General features: G+C 42.4%; 1 protein-coding gene across 1 annotated transcript; it reads right to left on the reverse strand.

The window, feature by feature from the left end:
• Positions 1–5758: 5758 nt before the first annotated feature.
• LOC104511264 (gamma-crystallin B-like) lies at positions 5759–8041 on the reverse strand (the record flags this gene model as incomplete). The annotated part of the gene is given in 4 exon segments (XM_010153813.1): positions 5759–5811; positions 5814–6001; positions 7838–7977; positions 7980–8041. Coding segments are annotated over 4 exon segments (443 nt in total), but the record flags the coding sequence as incomplete, so codon positions are not given.
• Between the last annotated feature and the right edge of the window lie 5899 nt (positions 8042–13940).

Consider the following 13940-nt stretch of genomic DNA (forward strand, 5'->3'; position numbering starts at 1 on the left):
GGGGAGCCCCGCGGAGCCGCCCCGGCCCAGAGCTGTGCCGCGGCCCACGGCGCCTCACCCGAGGAGCAGCCGGTCCCTGTCGGGCGGCGTGAGGGGTCTGTTTGCCGGTGAAAGGATCCCTGTAGGACAGAGTCCCTCGGGAAAGCTCCCTACCGCTCTCTAAGAGGCAAGGGTTATCCAACACACACGCTTTATGGATACTCCGGAGAGGTCTGCCGATATACACATCCGTACAAGCTGCTGCTGCTGCGAAGCAGCCCCTAGCTTGTATGCAGACCTTGCGTAGGGCTAAGGAAACACCTAAAATAAGTTAGATTTCTAAAGGTGAAATGGGAAAAGATACTCCTCAGTTTGTTGGCGTGGCTCTTTCCAAGCATACCAGTAGTGCGCTGACCCTCCGGAGGCACAGTGCCCCGGCAAAGGACTTTCCTCCTCGTTCAATAAACACAGCTTGGATGGCACTCCCCAGGGAACTGGGGAACAGGCTCCATTCCATGTCCATCTGCTCCCTTGGAAATTAATGCTGTGTCAGGCTCCAAAGCAGGGAGAAAGAGATTTTAAGGAGGCCTGGGCCTTCTCCCCAGTTTGCTAGGAGAATCACAGCCCTGCGATCGCTGGCAGCAGCCCTGGCCCTTCTGCCACTGGGTCACCTCCTCGCATGAGTAAATCTTGCACAGCTTCTTGGATGAAGCACTCATTGCCATTCGTTGCACAGTTGATTCCTTTGCAAGGGATTTCCACATGGCTGTAATGGTATCATGTGAGGTTTGGAAATCCTTTACAAAGGAATTGGCTCTGCAATGTCATTGTATTGTCTGCTGTTTAAAAGATTGCTAGGGACGTGCAAGTGTCACTAGAGCCCAGAGACAGTCTGAGATCAGCCCCTGCAACTTGCCTATGCATATGTGTCTTGCTTTTACATCAGTAACATTTCCCTGGAGAAATGTTAGGGCTAATCCATGTTCCGTGTTGTATCATGTGGATCAGCAGTGCAGGAGTAGAAGTATCTTTTATTGCAATATCTAAACATAGTTCCTAGCACGGATAGAGGGACACTGACAAAAATGAGTCTCTAAAATTATTTTCAGTTGTGTGATAGGTCCATTCTGGTACTTGCTGCTAGCCACAATAGTCTCCTGCCTTGAGGTTGCAACACAGTTTCTTCCAATCAAGAAAAAAGAAAACAAAAAACCCACAGAGCTGAGATTCTAACTCTATCCCAAGGGCAGGATATTCTATGCTTAAACCATCCTAGACCCCTCTCTGAACAGCCTCCAGCAATGGAGGAGATTCTGCCTCCTCCCTGAGGAACTTATCTCAGGGCTCAAAGTACTGCTAGGAGCTCCTCCCCAACAGTCAACCTGAATCACTTTTGAAGCAACTACAGACCATTATTATTTGTTTCTTCCACAGTAATATGGGAAAAGGAAGCTCTCTGTAGTATGCTTTGAGTTACAAGTTTCTATCACATCTTCTTACAACCTTTTCTAGACTAAACTACAGCCTGTTTCAAACTTTTCTTACACCTTGCTCCCTTTGAAGAAATCAGGGTCAAGCAAAGCTACAAACACCCATCCTCCCTTGAGGTACTGTTTTGCTTTCCTGCAGACTTTTGCAAGTGATAGCAGCTGCTCTCACACACAGAAATCCTGCAATAAGTTTTAATAACACAACAAAGAAAAAAAACAAACCCACACTGATGAACATGGGAGACTCCTCCCTTGTTAAGTGCTGCCGCCCAGGTAATTAGGATGCTTACAGATTATAAAGCAGCCATTTCCCACTCTGCTGGAGTTATAGTGACATACTTTTTCTAGTAGGCCTAGGTAAGTCTGCTACTGCTTGTACTGGTAGTTGCCTTTTGTAGGTGTTTAGTAAGAAAGGTGAAGTATCTGTGTTTTGTTATAGGACAGCCTATTCCAGTAGCATACAGGGTGAGCGGTCTCCTCATCTGACCTAGAGATTTTCCTAAGCTGGGTACCTCACTGTGAAGTTGTTAAGGTGGCTTTCAGCTGCCTGCATTATTGGGTGTAGGTTAAGTTTATTCTCTCCCTGTTGTTGCAGACAGATGTTTAGTATTCACTGAGCTCTTTCTCATATGCCAACATGAGCAGTAATGGGAGAAGTTGGTGGAGAAAAGTAGTGTCTAGCTTTGTCCCTGCAGGTGTAGTATAATTCTAGATGAATTTATATTTTAGGGTATTTATCTTTATAAAGACTGTGCTGAGGATATGGAAATCAAAGCATGGAGGAAGATGTAAAAAGAAGCATTAGTAGCTATGTATGGGTAGATTAACATGTGAGTGGTTATGGATTGGCCCAGCTCTGAAAGCTAATTATTAGACTTGTCATCACCTTCTTTTCCATAATTATGTACCAATTGTTTCACAGACCTTAAATAGCCAGGTAGGCAGTGCTCATCTGTATTTCATTGTCCCTTAGCTGTTGTCTTGTGGTAACTGTTTCCAGCAGTGGTTGTCCTTTATACTTTGCTCATTATTTGTGGTTTTGTACTTTATCTCTCCAGTAGCTATATATTAGTAGCTAAGTCATCTTCCTGCAGGCTGAACTTGTCAGTCAGCAAGTTCAGGTAACAGAATGAGCAGAGGAAAGGGTTTGAATAGGGGTAAGGTATGAATTTGAGGTTAAGGAAAGATGCAGCAAAGGGCTGAATGGGATGCATTGGATTGCAGCTCTGAGTCCAGGGACCTCTGAAGTGGCAGGAAAAACCACACACCTTATAGTAATGCTTGTATTAAACTATACTTACTTTTCTGCAGAAGCAAGTGAAAAAGACAAAGATCTGTATCTGACCTTCAGATACTCTCAAACCTGTTGTTTAATGCCAGGGTTTCTACTGAGATGATGCCCTAGGCCAGCAAGAATTATGCTGAGATTGGTCTAGGCAAAGCTTTTATCTGAGGTTTTGCTTGATGTCTTAGGGCTAATGCTTTGTTTACTAACAATGAAGACCTGAAATATACTTAGAAATGAACCTGCCTCTCAAGTCTTCCGTCTTCCTTTACAAACAGACCCAGGCACAGAAGCAAGGAGTGATCTTTACATTCTAAGTAAACAAGTGGCCTTGGCAGCTGCATGTAAAACTCCCACTATCAAAATATATTTTGTTGTATGCAAAGAAATAGGATTTTGTGGATGCTAGTTTCTAGACATTCAAGCCAAATTAACTTGAGATTGTGTTTGGTGGGGCTATTGAAAAGTAGGAAGTTGGCCCTTGCAAGATGCTAAGCCCTGAGATGCGGTTTTGCTGAGGGAAGCACAGGATCAGGTTGCCTTGAGTTTCTGTGGCTATGATTGCACAAAATGAATGAGCAATTGTCCTATTAAGTAACCCAGCAAACTTAATTAGTGTTTAATCTTCCTTCTGTCGCCATATTCGCGTTGTACTCCAGGTAATCAGGTAGTGCAGGGCTTGTTACTTGTTTGCAAAATTTGGAAATGGGAAGGAATTTCTTTGCTGCTTGACACATAAGCTGGTATCTAGGGGTTTTAGTTGCTTTCTTCGAAGCGTTGGAGACTGGCCACAGCTAAAGCTGGGAGATGATGGGTATTGCTAATAGCATTAAGTCCCTCTGGCCCCTGACTGCTTTGCTTTCATATATGCAAGGTTAAACCATTCACCAGATTTAAATTCAGGAAGGAATTTACCCCAGGGTAGCCTGGAACCATGGTGAGTGGTTTTGTCCTTCTCTGTCCTTTCAACTTGTTTCCATAGGAGGCCTTCAGTATAATGAATCCCCTGCCGTGAAGGGCCCAGGGAGTGATCTCTTCTGCTCCTTTTTTGCAGTGTCGGCTCCTTTATCACAGGCCTTAAGTTTGCAGCTGCGCTAGGAATGTTCTTGTGTAGGGTACACCCTAAAGATTCTTCCAGACTAAATATTTAGTATGTGTTTCCATGTTTTGTTCTGCCTAGGTTCTTACAAGCTCTAACAGCCAGTGAAGTTTCATGGATGGGTGTTAAGGCTTAGAGCTGCCCTTCTCCTCTGCTGTCATTTAGGTTAGTTATGCTAGAGCTAGCATGTGTAGGTTTAAAGACACCAGTTGTTACTGCACAGGATTGAATCGACCTATTCTCCTTCCCCGACCAAACTGACTTTTCACTCAAAGGAAGCAATTCCTTACAGTCCACCATCTTATTGCCAGTGATCAGTGAAGTTGCCAGACTTGCACTTCAAATCATTTTGCTTTAGTTAAGGTGTTTAATGAATGATTTCACTATGTTGCAGTGCTTAGCAGATCTGGACCTGCAGAGTGACTCCTGAAAGCAATCAGTGTGTCAGGGAAAAAAGCCAACATGGCAGCAACCAAAGTTTAAGGATGTGTAGGTGTTGCTAGTCTCTGGTGATCTGTCTGAACTTAATTCCCTCTCAGCTGACAGAGTAACATTGTCCTGAGAACACCTGCTATAGCAAATTGGGGGCCTAATTCCCCTTGGTTTCAGGAAGAATGCAAATGAAGGGGAGTAACCAAAGGTAAATTGTCTTAGGAAAACTCCAACTGCTGCTACAGGTGGGATTCTTGCAAAAAGTTAGCACCGTGGCCTCCTAGAAGTTAAATGTTTGCTGCAGCTCAGGTCCTGCTTCTGAGTGGGATGTGGAAATAAGGCTGTGTCCTTGTGAATCCTGCAGGGACTCTGCTAGCCTAACTGCTGATGCTGAAAGGGTATAGAGAACTGAATGATGGCTAGTGTTGTAAAACTTGAAAGCAGAGTTTTAAAAATCCTGCAGTGCTATGTAAAGAGTGCTGTTAAAGCTTAGTGTGAGACTCGTGGGGGCCCACTTGCACGCTGAAGTGGTTGTAGACTCTTAACATAATGGGTCTCTTTTCTGGTTTCTGACCTCAAACCCTAGGGAAAGTTGCTGCTTCTCTGTGCTGCAGAGGGTCGGCATGAGTTCGTGTCCGCAAGCAGTGTGAGGTCCTGGCTACACAAAAGAGCATAGTGTAGGCCCTGAGCTGCAAAGAAGAGCAATGCAGTCCTATGCAGAACTCTGGACTTAATGCCAAATGGCAGCAGGACCAGGGCTGGTTTTTTTCATCATGAAGTGAGTAAGTAACTGAAAGATTTATTTTTATATCTGTAGCATTAGAAATAGTCATTGACAAAAATAATTCTTATCAACAAAGATGGTAAATACTGTAAATGCTTTGATTTGTCCTAAGTGATCTAGTGTCACTGCTGCAGGTTTGGTATGCAGTACCTCCATGATGATACTGTGGCTGTGAATTTGCCAGTCTGTTCACAGGAGAGAGAATTCTGAGAAGGATAGTGCTTTTATGGGGCCATTCAAGATATAAGGTATACCTTGTAATAAATTAAAGCATGGAGTTGGTCCCATGGCCTCAGTTACAGGTGGATTTATGGATTTTCATTATCATAAAGTGTATTTAATTTTCTTCCTCTAAGGTCTTAAATAATGTTTTTCTTCAAAGATGCCATTTTTAAATTGATCAGAGATTGCAGATAAAAATTCAGCTTGGCAATTTAGATGCAGGTTATCTTTGGGCTTGGGTGTTACCAGCTCATCTCCACTAACTCAGGGAAATTACTTCTGTCAGTAAAGCAAGCACAGGCTCTGAACCCACTGTAGTCAACAGACTTTGACTCTTCTGGGCTTTAAATCAAAGGGTAAAAGCATTGCAAAAAATGAGAGCATAATCCATGTAGGCTCCAAAACTCCTTGGCCTTAACAAAGTCGTAATGGTGTAATCATTGATGTGTAGCTTAGGAAAGCGCTGGTTAGGAAGTATCCACTGTTGTTTGGAAGGATCCAACTTTGGCAGTCGTGGCACACAGTTGGTGAATTGCCTGTACTTGCCAGGCTTCAGGAGGTAATGCTGTCCTTGGAAGTGCAGGCAAACCCAGCTTCCTTCAAGTACATTAGAGGACTGGATGTCCCTGTAATGAAAGTCCTTCTGGAGAGATGGGCAGTTATCCATGAAGTCGTTCCTGTCAGATCTGTAGCTAGCTGTGCTCCTGGAGCTGCAAAGGCAAATCCAGACATGGATGCTCAGAATATCAAATGTCAGTTCTAGGTGACTACAGCTTGTTAGCTGCAATACTGATGCTAACAACACAATGGTGAATAGCTGAAAAGTATGTGCTGAAAAGTAAGTTTAACAGGAGTAAATCCGATTGGGTCCTAATTTGAAGCGGGTGTGCTGCAAGTCCTTTCTGCTCCAGGGAGAGCAGAACTGCAGTTGCTTTGAAAGAGTTGCAGCAGGGCAGGAAGCAAAGTGAGGTCCAGCCAAGATCACCACACTTAGCTGTACATGCAGGTAAGAAATAAACTCCGTGATATACCTGGATTGCCACACAGTCATGTGCCCTCACTGTTCCCAGGTGTTGATGTAATAACTGGATAAGGCTTTGGCTGGGAAAGACAGGAGCTTTTTCTAATCTTTTTGTTGCACAGCTTAGGAGGGCAAGTTTTTTTGGTTGGTTGGTTTTTTCTAATCTACTAAAATTATAAACTGTTTCAAGACTGCCTCTTGACTCTTGTATCTAGCACAGCAAAGACTTGATACAGAAAATTACTTTCTGCTCGTGCATCAATGCTCAGCAAGGTTTTTGCAGATGCTCAAATGCAGTTGTGTATACACAGGAGTACTGCTGCTGTGCAAAGACCAACCCCACACAACCAGACCCAAGAACACTTGGGTATCTACATCAGGGGAACCAAACTTTCTGGACACTCTTGTTCTGAATCTGGGAAGCATGCAGAAATGTGTCCTAATTTTAGGATTTTTTTTTCTATCCCCACACTAATTCTGTTTCTCTGCTCCTCAAATACTTTCTGTCAGCCTCCCAGGTCAGCTTCCCTTCAGTCATCTTGTTCCTACCCTCCTCGTCTGTGGCTCCTTTCCCTCTGCAGCTTCAAAGGACGCAAGAGCGTTGGCACTAGCTTTCAGCACTTGGACCCAGAACTTCACTCAGCTAAGTGAAGCCCAGAACTGCATGTCAGTTAAAAAAATAGCTGCATTATCCTATGCAGATGGAATGTTTCTGGAAACTTGCTGTGATGGTTTATGAAGCTTCTACTGAACAGGGAAACTGAGTTGTACATAAAGCTTACATCATGGATGAACTTAATTTTTTGTCAACATTGGAGGGACACACTCCAGTATTAAGGCTATTCCTGGGCCAAATCCTTGGCCTTATGTGTGAGTAGTGAAATCTTTCACATCTTGGCAACCTCTCCCCCTCTTAGTAAAACTCTTCCAGGGAATGAGTCTAGGAGGGGAAAAAAACACAGATCTATTCTGGGCTGAAGTATTCTGAAAAAAATCTGTTATGAAGCAAATATGCTGTCACTTGCAGCCCAAATACATGGTAGTGTCTCTACAGTGGGATGTGTCAGGCTGCTTCTGTGGTAGTGTAGTCACCAGTTTTGCCTGCCTTGAAAGAAGAGCATTGAGTGGGCTATGGGCAATGTGGTTTGGTTCTCAGCTCTGTACTAAACTTCCTTGTGTAGATCATGTATAGCCAGAGTGGTTTTAGAAGACTGGTGAAGTTAAATGCTTTTATATATACAAAATAATAGATAAACATAATATTAAGATAAAAATAAAAGAAACTTTCCACCTACTTCAGCACTAACCAACCGTTCATTTGGCTGAGAATCCAAATTGACTCATCTACCTCTTTGGGAGTCTAAACACCATTAGGTGAACTTGGTAAGTGTCCTTTCTACTCCCCTCCTTGTACATAGAGCTCTCTGGAAAAGTTGTTGCTTGTGCCAGAGCAGTTGAAATGGGCTGTAGTGCTCTGATTCTCATATAGGCAATAACATACATGGAGACACTATGGAGAACTTACTGCTGTGATGATACAAGACCTGATGAGTCACTGAAGCCCATCCAGTGCTGGTAGTCAGGATGTTCTCACTTCCTCAGGAAGTACCGATGGCCCATGTAGTTGGGAAGTTCATAGGTCATCCAGCAGCTAGTTTCCACCAGTTGAGGTGGGCATGCAGGTCTGGCTGGTCTGTGGTGGTATAGCAGGAGCAGCCCTCAAAGTGATCTGCAATAAACCAAAATAACATCAGTGACACTGATAACCATTTGAAAGCTGGCTTTGTTTTGCCTAGATTGCACAAAACATTGCAAAGACTGCTATTGCACACAGGGACACCTCTACTAGGCACAAAGATTAGCAAAGCCCTTCTGTCCATTTTATATAAGGTACACACATTTACTGGTGTCTTCATCTCTCTAGTACTACCAATGACAGGCAGTTGACACTTTAGGACTCTGGGAAGTGGGGGGCAAATCTCAGCATGATTTCATGCTGGAAATAGCCTGTCAGAAACTTTATGACAATTTTTTGGGAGTATTTGAAGAAAGTGAAACCCAAATTGCTCTTTGACTGAAAGCTCCATGGGTGACTTCTGTGTATCACATGATCATTCAACTTTGTGCCCATCTCCTGCACCTGGGCTCCTAGAAATCTTCTGCAATGTAGAATACAGACAAAGGAAAGAATAATTCTCCTATGTCTGAATTATGTGGAAGTTTCCACCTCTCTTAATGATAATGGAACAAAACAAGACTGTTGTCTTAACCTGAGCTAATCATTGAGCACTCTGTCCTGTTGAGCAGCTTTATCTTAGCAGCAGTAAAATCAGGTTAGAGATATTTAAATTCAGCGGCATTGTTTGGTGATATTTATTATGCTTGTTTGGAATAGAGTACTTTGACCTTATTTTCCTGTACATCTTAGGAGTCTAACAATTTATAAACTTTAGGTCTCCTTCAGCAGTTGGCAAACTCAAAAGGAAAGTATCCAAACAGAAAAATAAACCCAAGATTTTTATGTGTAAAAATTTTAGCATTTCAAAGCTTCCAAGTATACTATAGGCTTTATTTAAAAAAAACTGATCAAAGAGCTAAATAATAAAACAGACACTAAAGGTTTCCCCTCTGTTTGCAAACACTCTTGCCCACAAGGAGCTATGCATGTACTAGGTTGTTTGTCAGCTCTCTATTCACTTGGCTGTTCTTTGCCATTTTTGCTGAGGTTTAGCTGTGAGACCTCAACATGCAGGAGGAGTCAGGAGTCTCTTGTGTGAAATGCCCAGGAAATAGAATAAAAGTTAAGTTTTTGCTCAGTAAAGAGAATGAATGTGGCTTTCCTTCCCTCTCTCCATTGTCATTCTCTAAAGAAAAGGCAATCACAGTAGTTTTTTGGGGTACAGACTTCATTGCTGTCAGAAAACAGAGGATCAGAGTATAGGGTAGGTCAATCAATATTTCTGTTCTTTTATGGATGGCATATGTGCAAGCAGAAGTGCTGGAAATGCTGCAGCAGGATTCTTTCATGTTGCTTTATTTTTACTCTCTCTTCCCTGATTATATGAGACAAAGGTGTTTTAATGTATGTGGATTCCCAGTGATGACATTGTGAAATGGTTTTCACAGTAAATAAAAACTGTCCTGTTTTTCAAGAGCCTTCAGTTCAGGTATTGCTGCTTGTTTCCTTTAACAGTAAGAGAACATTTATGTGAGAGAAAATGATGTAATGAAAAACATGCGGTAATGGACATTTACATCCATCCAGGCTTTGCTGCTGAAATTCTATATTAACGTAATTCAGAGTTCATCAATGAAGATATTAGAAGTTGAAGGATGGGTGCCACTTACTTAAGGCAGAGAAGAGCCTTAAATCTTCACAGAGAAATGTTTCATTTGAGAGGCAGGGAGATTTTTGGAGCTTCGGTATGAGACACTGAGGCAAAATGCAACAGCATAGATTTTCTTCAGATGAAGAAACTTTACTTGCATTTGAACTTAAAACACAACTCAGTTTTAAGTTCTCTTGTCCTATTGCTTGTCACCTGGGAAAAGACTGACATGCACCTTGCTGCAACCTCCTTTCAGGTAGGTGTAGACAGTGACAAGGTCTCCCTGAGTCTCTCCTCCAGGCTAAACAATGCCAGTTCTCTCAGCTGCCTCTCGTAAGACTTGTTCTATAGACCCTTCAACAGGTTCATTGCCCTCTTTGGGCACAATCCAGCACCTCAGTGTCTGTTCATTCTTGCCTTTGACCAGAGGAATGCCAGCATGTAACCTACACATCACAACACAGCCATATTTCTCTGTTGCACTAATTGAACTAGATGCTTTGCTGGAGTATATAGGCATATGTTAATTGCTGTCTGGGGAGCTGGTCTGTTCTGTCTTTATTTTATTCTTGCTGAAGGTAAATGAAATGTTTTGGTTCCCTGGTCTTAACAGGCAAGTAGATACTGTTCTTGAACTGCTGTGTTATTTTGCAAACCTGGGTTACTTGCAAACCTAAGCACGCTGACACACACAACTCACACTTTGCAGTTCCTATAAATGCACAATACCAGGCATTTGTGAACAAGAGGTAACAGTTTTTCACACCTCTGCCTTGAGAGCCGAATTGTTCATGCTCCATTGCTCTCTAGCTGAAGTGTGGTGTTCTTACGGACACCAGACATTTGCAGCAGTTGAACAGCTTATTTGTGCAGTAAAGGACAGGCAGGCAGAGATAGTGTCCCATGTGCAAAAGAAAGGATGAGAAGGGCAAAGAATAGTTCTGTTTTCCTCTCAGGTATTGTTAGGGAAAGGCCAGTGAGGATTGCTAAGAGGCTATTACTGATGGGTCATGTGAGTGTGAAATAACGTCTAAATGAGGTCTCTGACATTACCAAGTGGAGATGTGTTTTAAGCAGTCTACCTCACTGCTGTAGAAATTGCTTGGTTTTATGAAAGGACTCCATTATCAGAATGTTTACTAGGCATATCTAGACTCCACTACCTAAATGCAAGAGGTATGTTAAGATGTGAGATCCCTTAACTGTGCTTTGTTATATTTAGTTGTGGCTCTTGTTCATTATTGCACAGAGTGCCTGCTGGCACAGGATTCAGTGATGATTACTAGGCATATACAAAATTACTTGAATGATAATTAATGCTGCAATTGAGTTTTTCCAGCACAACAAGATGTTGTCCTGTTTCTAATCCACACTGGTATGCTTACTTAATTTCTTTTACATGCAGAATAGCCTGGCAGTTGAGGGGTTTGGCTCAGTCTCCTGCTGCAGCAGATCAGTACAGCTCTGAAATTAGTAGAGGCAGAGAAATTAACACCAGCTACACATCTAATCAATGAAGTACAGGTTCACTAAAACATGCTATATAAAGGTGCTGTGATTTAAGGATCTGGAAAAATTCTGGAGGAATCAGCTGAGCTGAGGCTGGAAAGCTTTCCTAGACTGGTGGTGGCATGGCAGTTTGTTTGTGTGAAGAATTTAACGCCAAATACAGTGTTCACCTTGTTCTGAGTTCCTCTGCATCTTTCTGTCCTTTTCCTCCTTGGTCAGTATTTCACTGCATATAAAACTACTAATGGGTCTTACTTTTCTATTCCACAGTACATGATAATTTAAATCACTGTTAAAGGTCTGACTACATATTGTTAAACCTCTTAAGTATAGAGCTGAAATCTATTCCTACATCAAAACTTGTAAAACTGGGGAAAACTTAGATGAAAGAATCAGACCTTCCCAGTAATAGCTATATCCAATGAAGTAACGACCGAGGAGCTCTACACTTACTAGGGTTAGCAATCTGCACTTGGACATTTAACAGTTATTTAAATTACCATGTACTGTGGAACAGCTGGATAATTGTATTTTTTAAAGTATTCCCCCTCTCCCCCTACAATGCAAGAGAAATCGGATTTCCCACTGGACCACACAACTTTTAATTTGTTTGTAGTTTTGAAGGAAGATTCGTTTTGAACAAGGATTTTGGAATGCATTCACTGTTTATTTAGCGTGGGAGTAATAACTCAGTACAGGTCAGCCAGCCTCTGAAAAGAGATAATTTTGGCATTTACTGCACTCCAGGCAAGGAATCTTCTTTGTTCCAGTAAATACTGTTGGGCTTTTCATACAAGATCTAAGAGCCATCTAAAACATTGAAGGAGCAGATCTCAGGGAGGTGGACGTACTCTGGGACTGATGTGCAATCACCAGTGAGCTCCAACATTTGGCCTTGGACCTCCTCTTTTTCATAGAGCTACACCTTATGGGAAACAGAATTCTGCAGAGGCAAACGGCGAAAATACAGGAAAGAGAGATTTAATTTATTCTGACATGACTGAACAAGACAGACATACAGAAAAAGGCAACTTCCCCAGCTACTACGTGCATTTCTGAGAAGTATGTTCTATTCTGGTGACAGGATTGCAAAGAGATTCACTCTTCTGAAGGTAACAGAGGAGGTTTAATTCTTACCAACATGGAGGAGTTCAGGAGTGCCAGCAAATGAGTATGATTACATGAGCGGTAGGAAGTAAGTGGAGGATGCTTTATGATTTGAAGAAATGGGATTTATAAGAACTCTATATTGTGACAACAGAGAAAACATATTCGTGTGACTTTGAGATGACATGTGGCACTTATTTTTGTGACCAGGCATGAATAATGTGGCTTTTTCAGAATTATGTTACTTGAAGACATTTACCGTGTTACTCCATACGCTCCCATCATACACCTGTGTACAGGCAATTGCCATGTTGCCAACGGCTGAGCCATGTGAGCACGGGCACGTGGAGTGTTCCTGCTGCTATGGCTGGTACTGTACAGTATATCGTACTAACCAGAAAAGTACTTTAGCAAGTATTAATTCTTTGCCTGATTTTAACCAACCCAACTTTTATGTTAGAAAAGCCATACCCCTTGTACATGTGATTTAACATATTCTTGCATCATTGAATCCTAACATAGTACGGTCATGAGCAAGCCAGATACGTCAGCCTACAGCAGACCTTGGTATCAGCTGGCCCTGCTAGCCCTTCCCTAGACAATGTGAACACAGTCTCTGCTTAGAAACAGACACTCAGCTTTCTTGCAGCATCTCAAAGTTATGAACAGGTGGTAGAAATGGCACAGATTTTCTTTAATCTCCAGTGAAACTTTGCATTGCCTTACTGAACTTTGGCTGTCTCGCAAGTTACTTGATGAGACTGTGTAACTATATTATTAAAGGATCAACTATACCCAATTTCTTGAACTGTGATATGCTGCCAAGTAGAACTCACTTGTAGGATTACATGGCAAGACCTGATGGAATTGCAGAGGCTGCAGCACTTCCGGAAGCCAGGATAGTCTCCCCTTTTTAAAAAGAACTGGTGTCCTGAGTAATTGGGGTTCTCATAAGTTGTCCAGCTGCCTTTTTCCACCTGGATGGAACAGCATTGTTTCACACAGGACCACAGGTCAAGGTGGGAATTGCTACATTCATAGCAGTGGGCCCAGAAGCCTCTTGTCTTCATAAAAAAGTGATCTGCAATATAAACATTTGCAAAGACTCATAGACCATCCCAGTGTCTGTGTCAGAGCGGGGTACTGGCATACTGAGCCTTCCACTTAGCTTTGCCATTTTTGACAGTTTGCTGAGGTGAAAGCTGAGAGCTGTGAGCAAACACTGTGATTGCTTTTATATACCATAGTCCTAATGCTGCATCTGCAAAAGTAACACAAAAGGTCCCATTCTAAGCTGTTGGGAGACCTCATGTTTTGTCTTTATTGCAGTTAAGGCATTTATTGCATTTCCCCCAGGGACTCATTTTTCTGGGTTTTGGGCTGCATTTGCTGATGCTATGGACAAGTGAATTACTGTGTAACTGTGAAGTGGACCACACTTGCAGCTGGTATCAGCTGTTTCAGGTGGTGCACCTGACCCAGTGGGTGTGCATGTATAAGAATGAATCTTTACAGACCCTTCTTTGTCTGAAAACAATCAAATTCAGCAGACCTGAGCAGTTTCTGGTGTAGGTCTATTCCTCTCCTTCTTCCCTCTGTGTCGATTACCTCTTGCCTAAGTTTGTCCCACGGTAATCATTCTTTTGGTGAGAGCAGATGAACTTTGCTTCCATTTCAATATTT

Source organism: Eurypyga helias, unplaced genomic scaffold, assembly GCF_000690775.1.
Source record: "Eurypyga helias isolate BGI_N326 unplaced genomic scaffold, ASM69077v1 scaffold51596, whole genome shotgun sequence".
Classification (NCBI taxonomy): Eukaryota; Metazoa; Chordata; class Aves; order Eurypygiformes; family Eurypygidae; genus Eurypyga; species Eurypyga helias.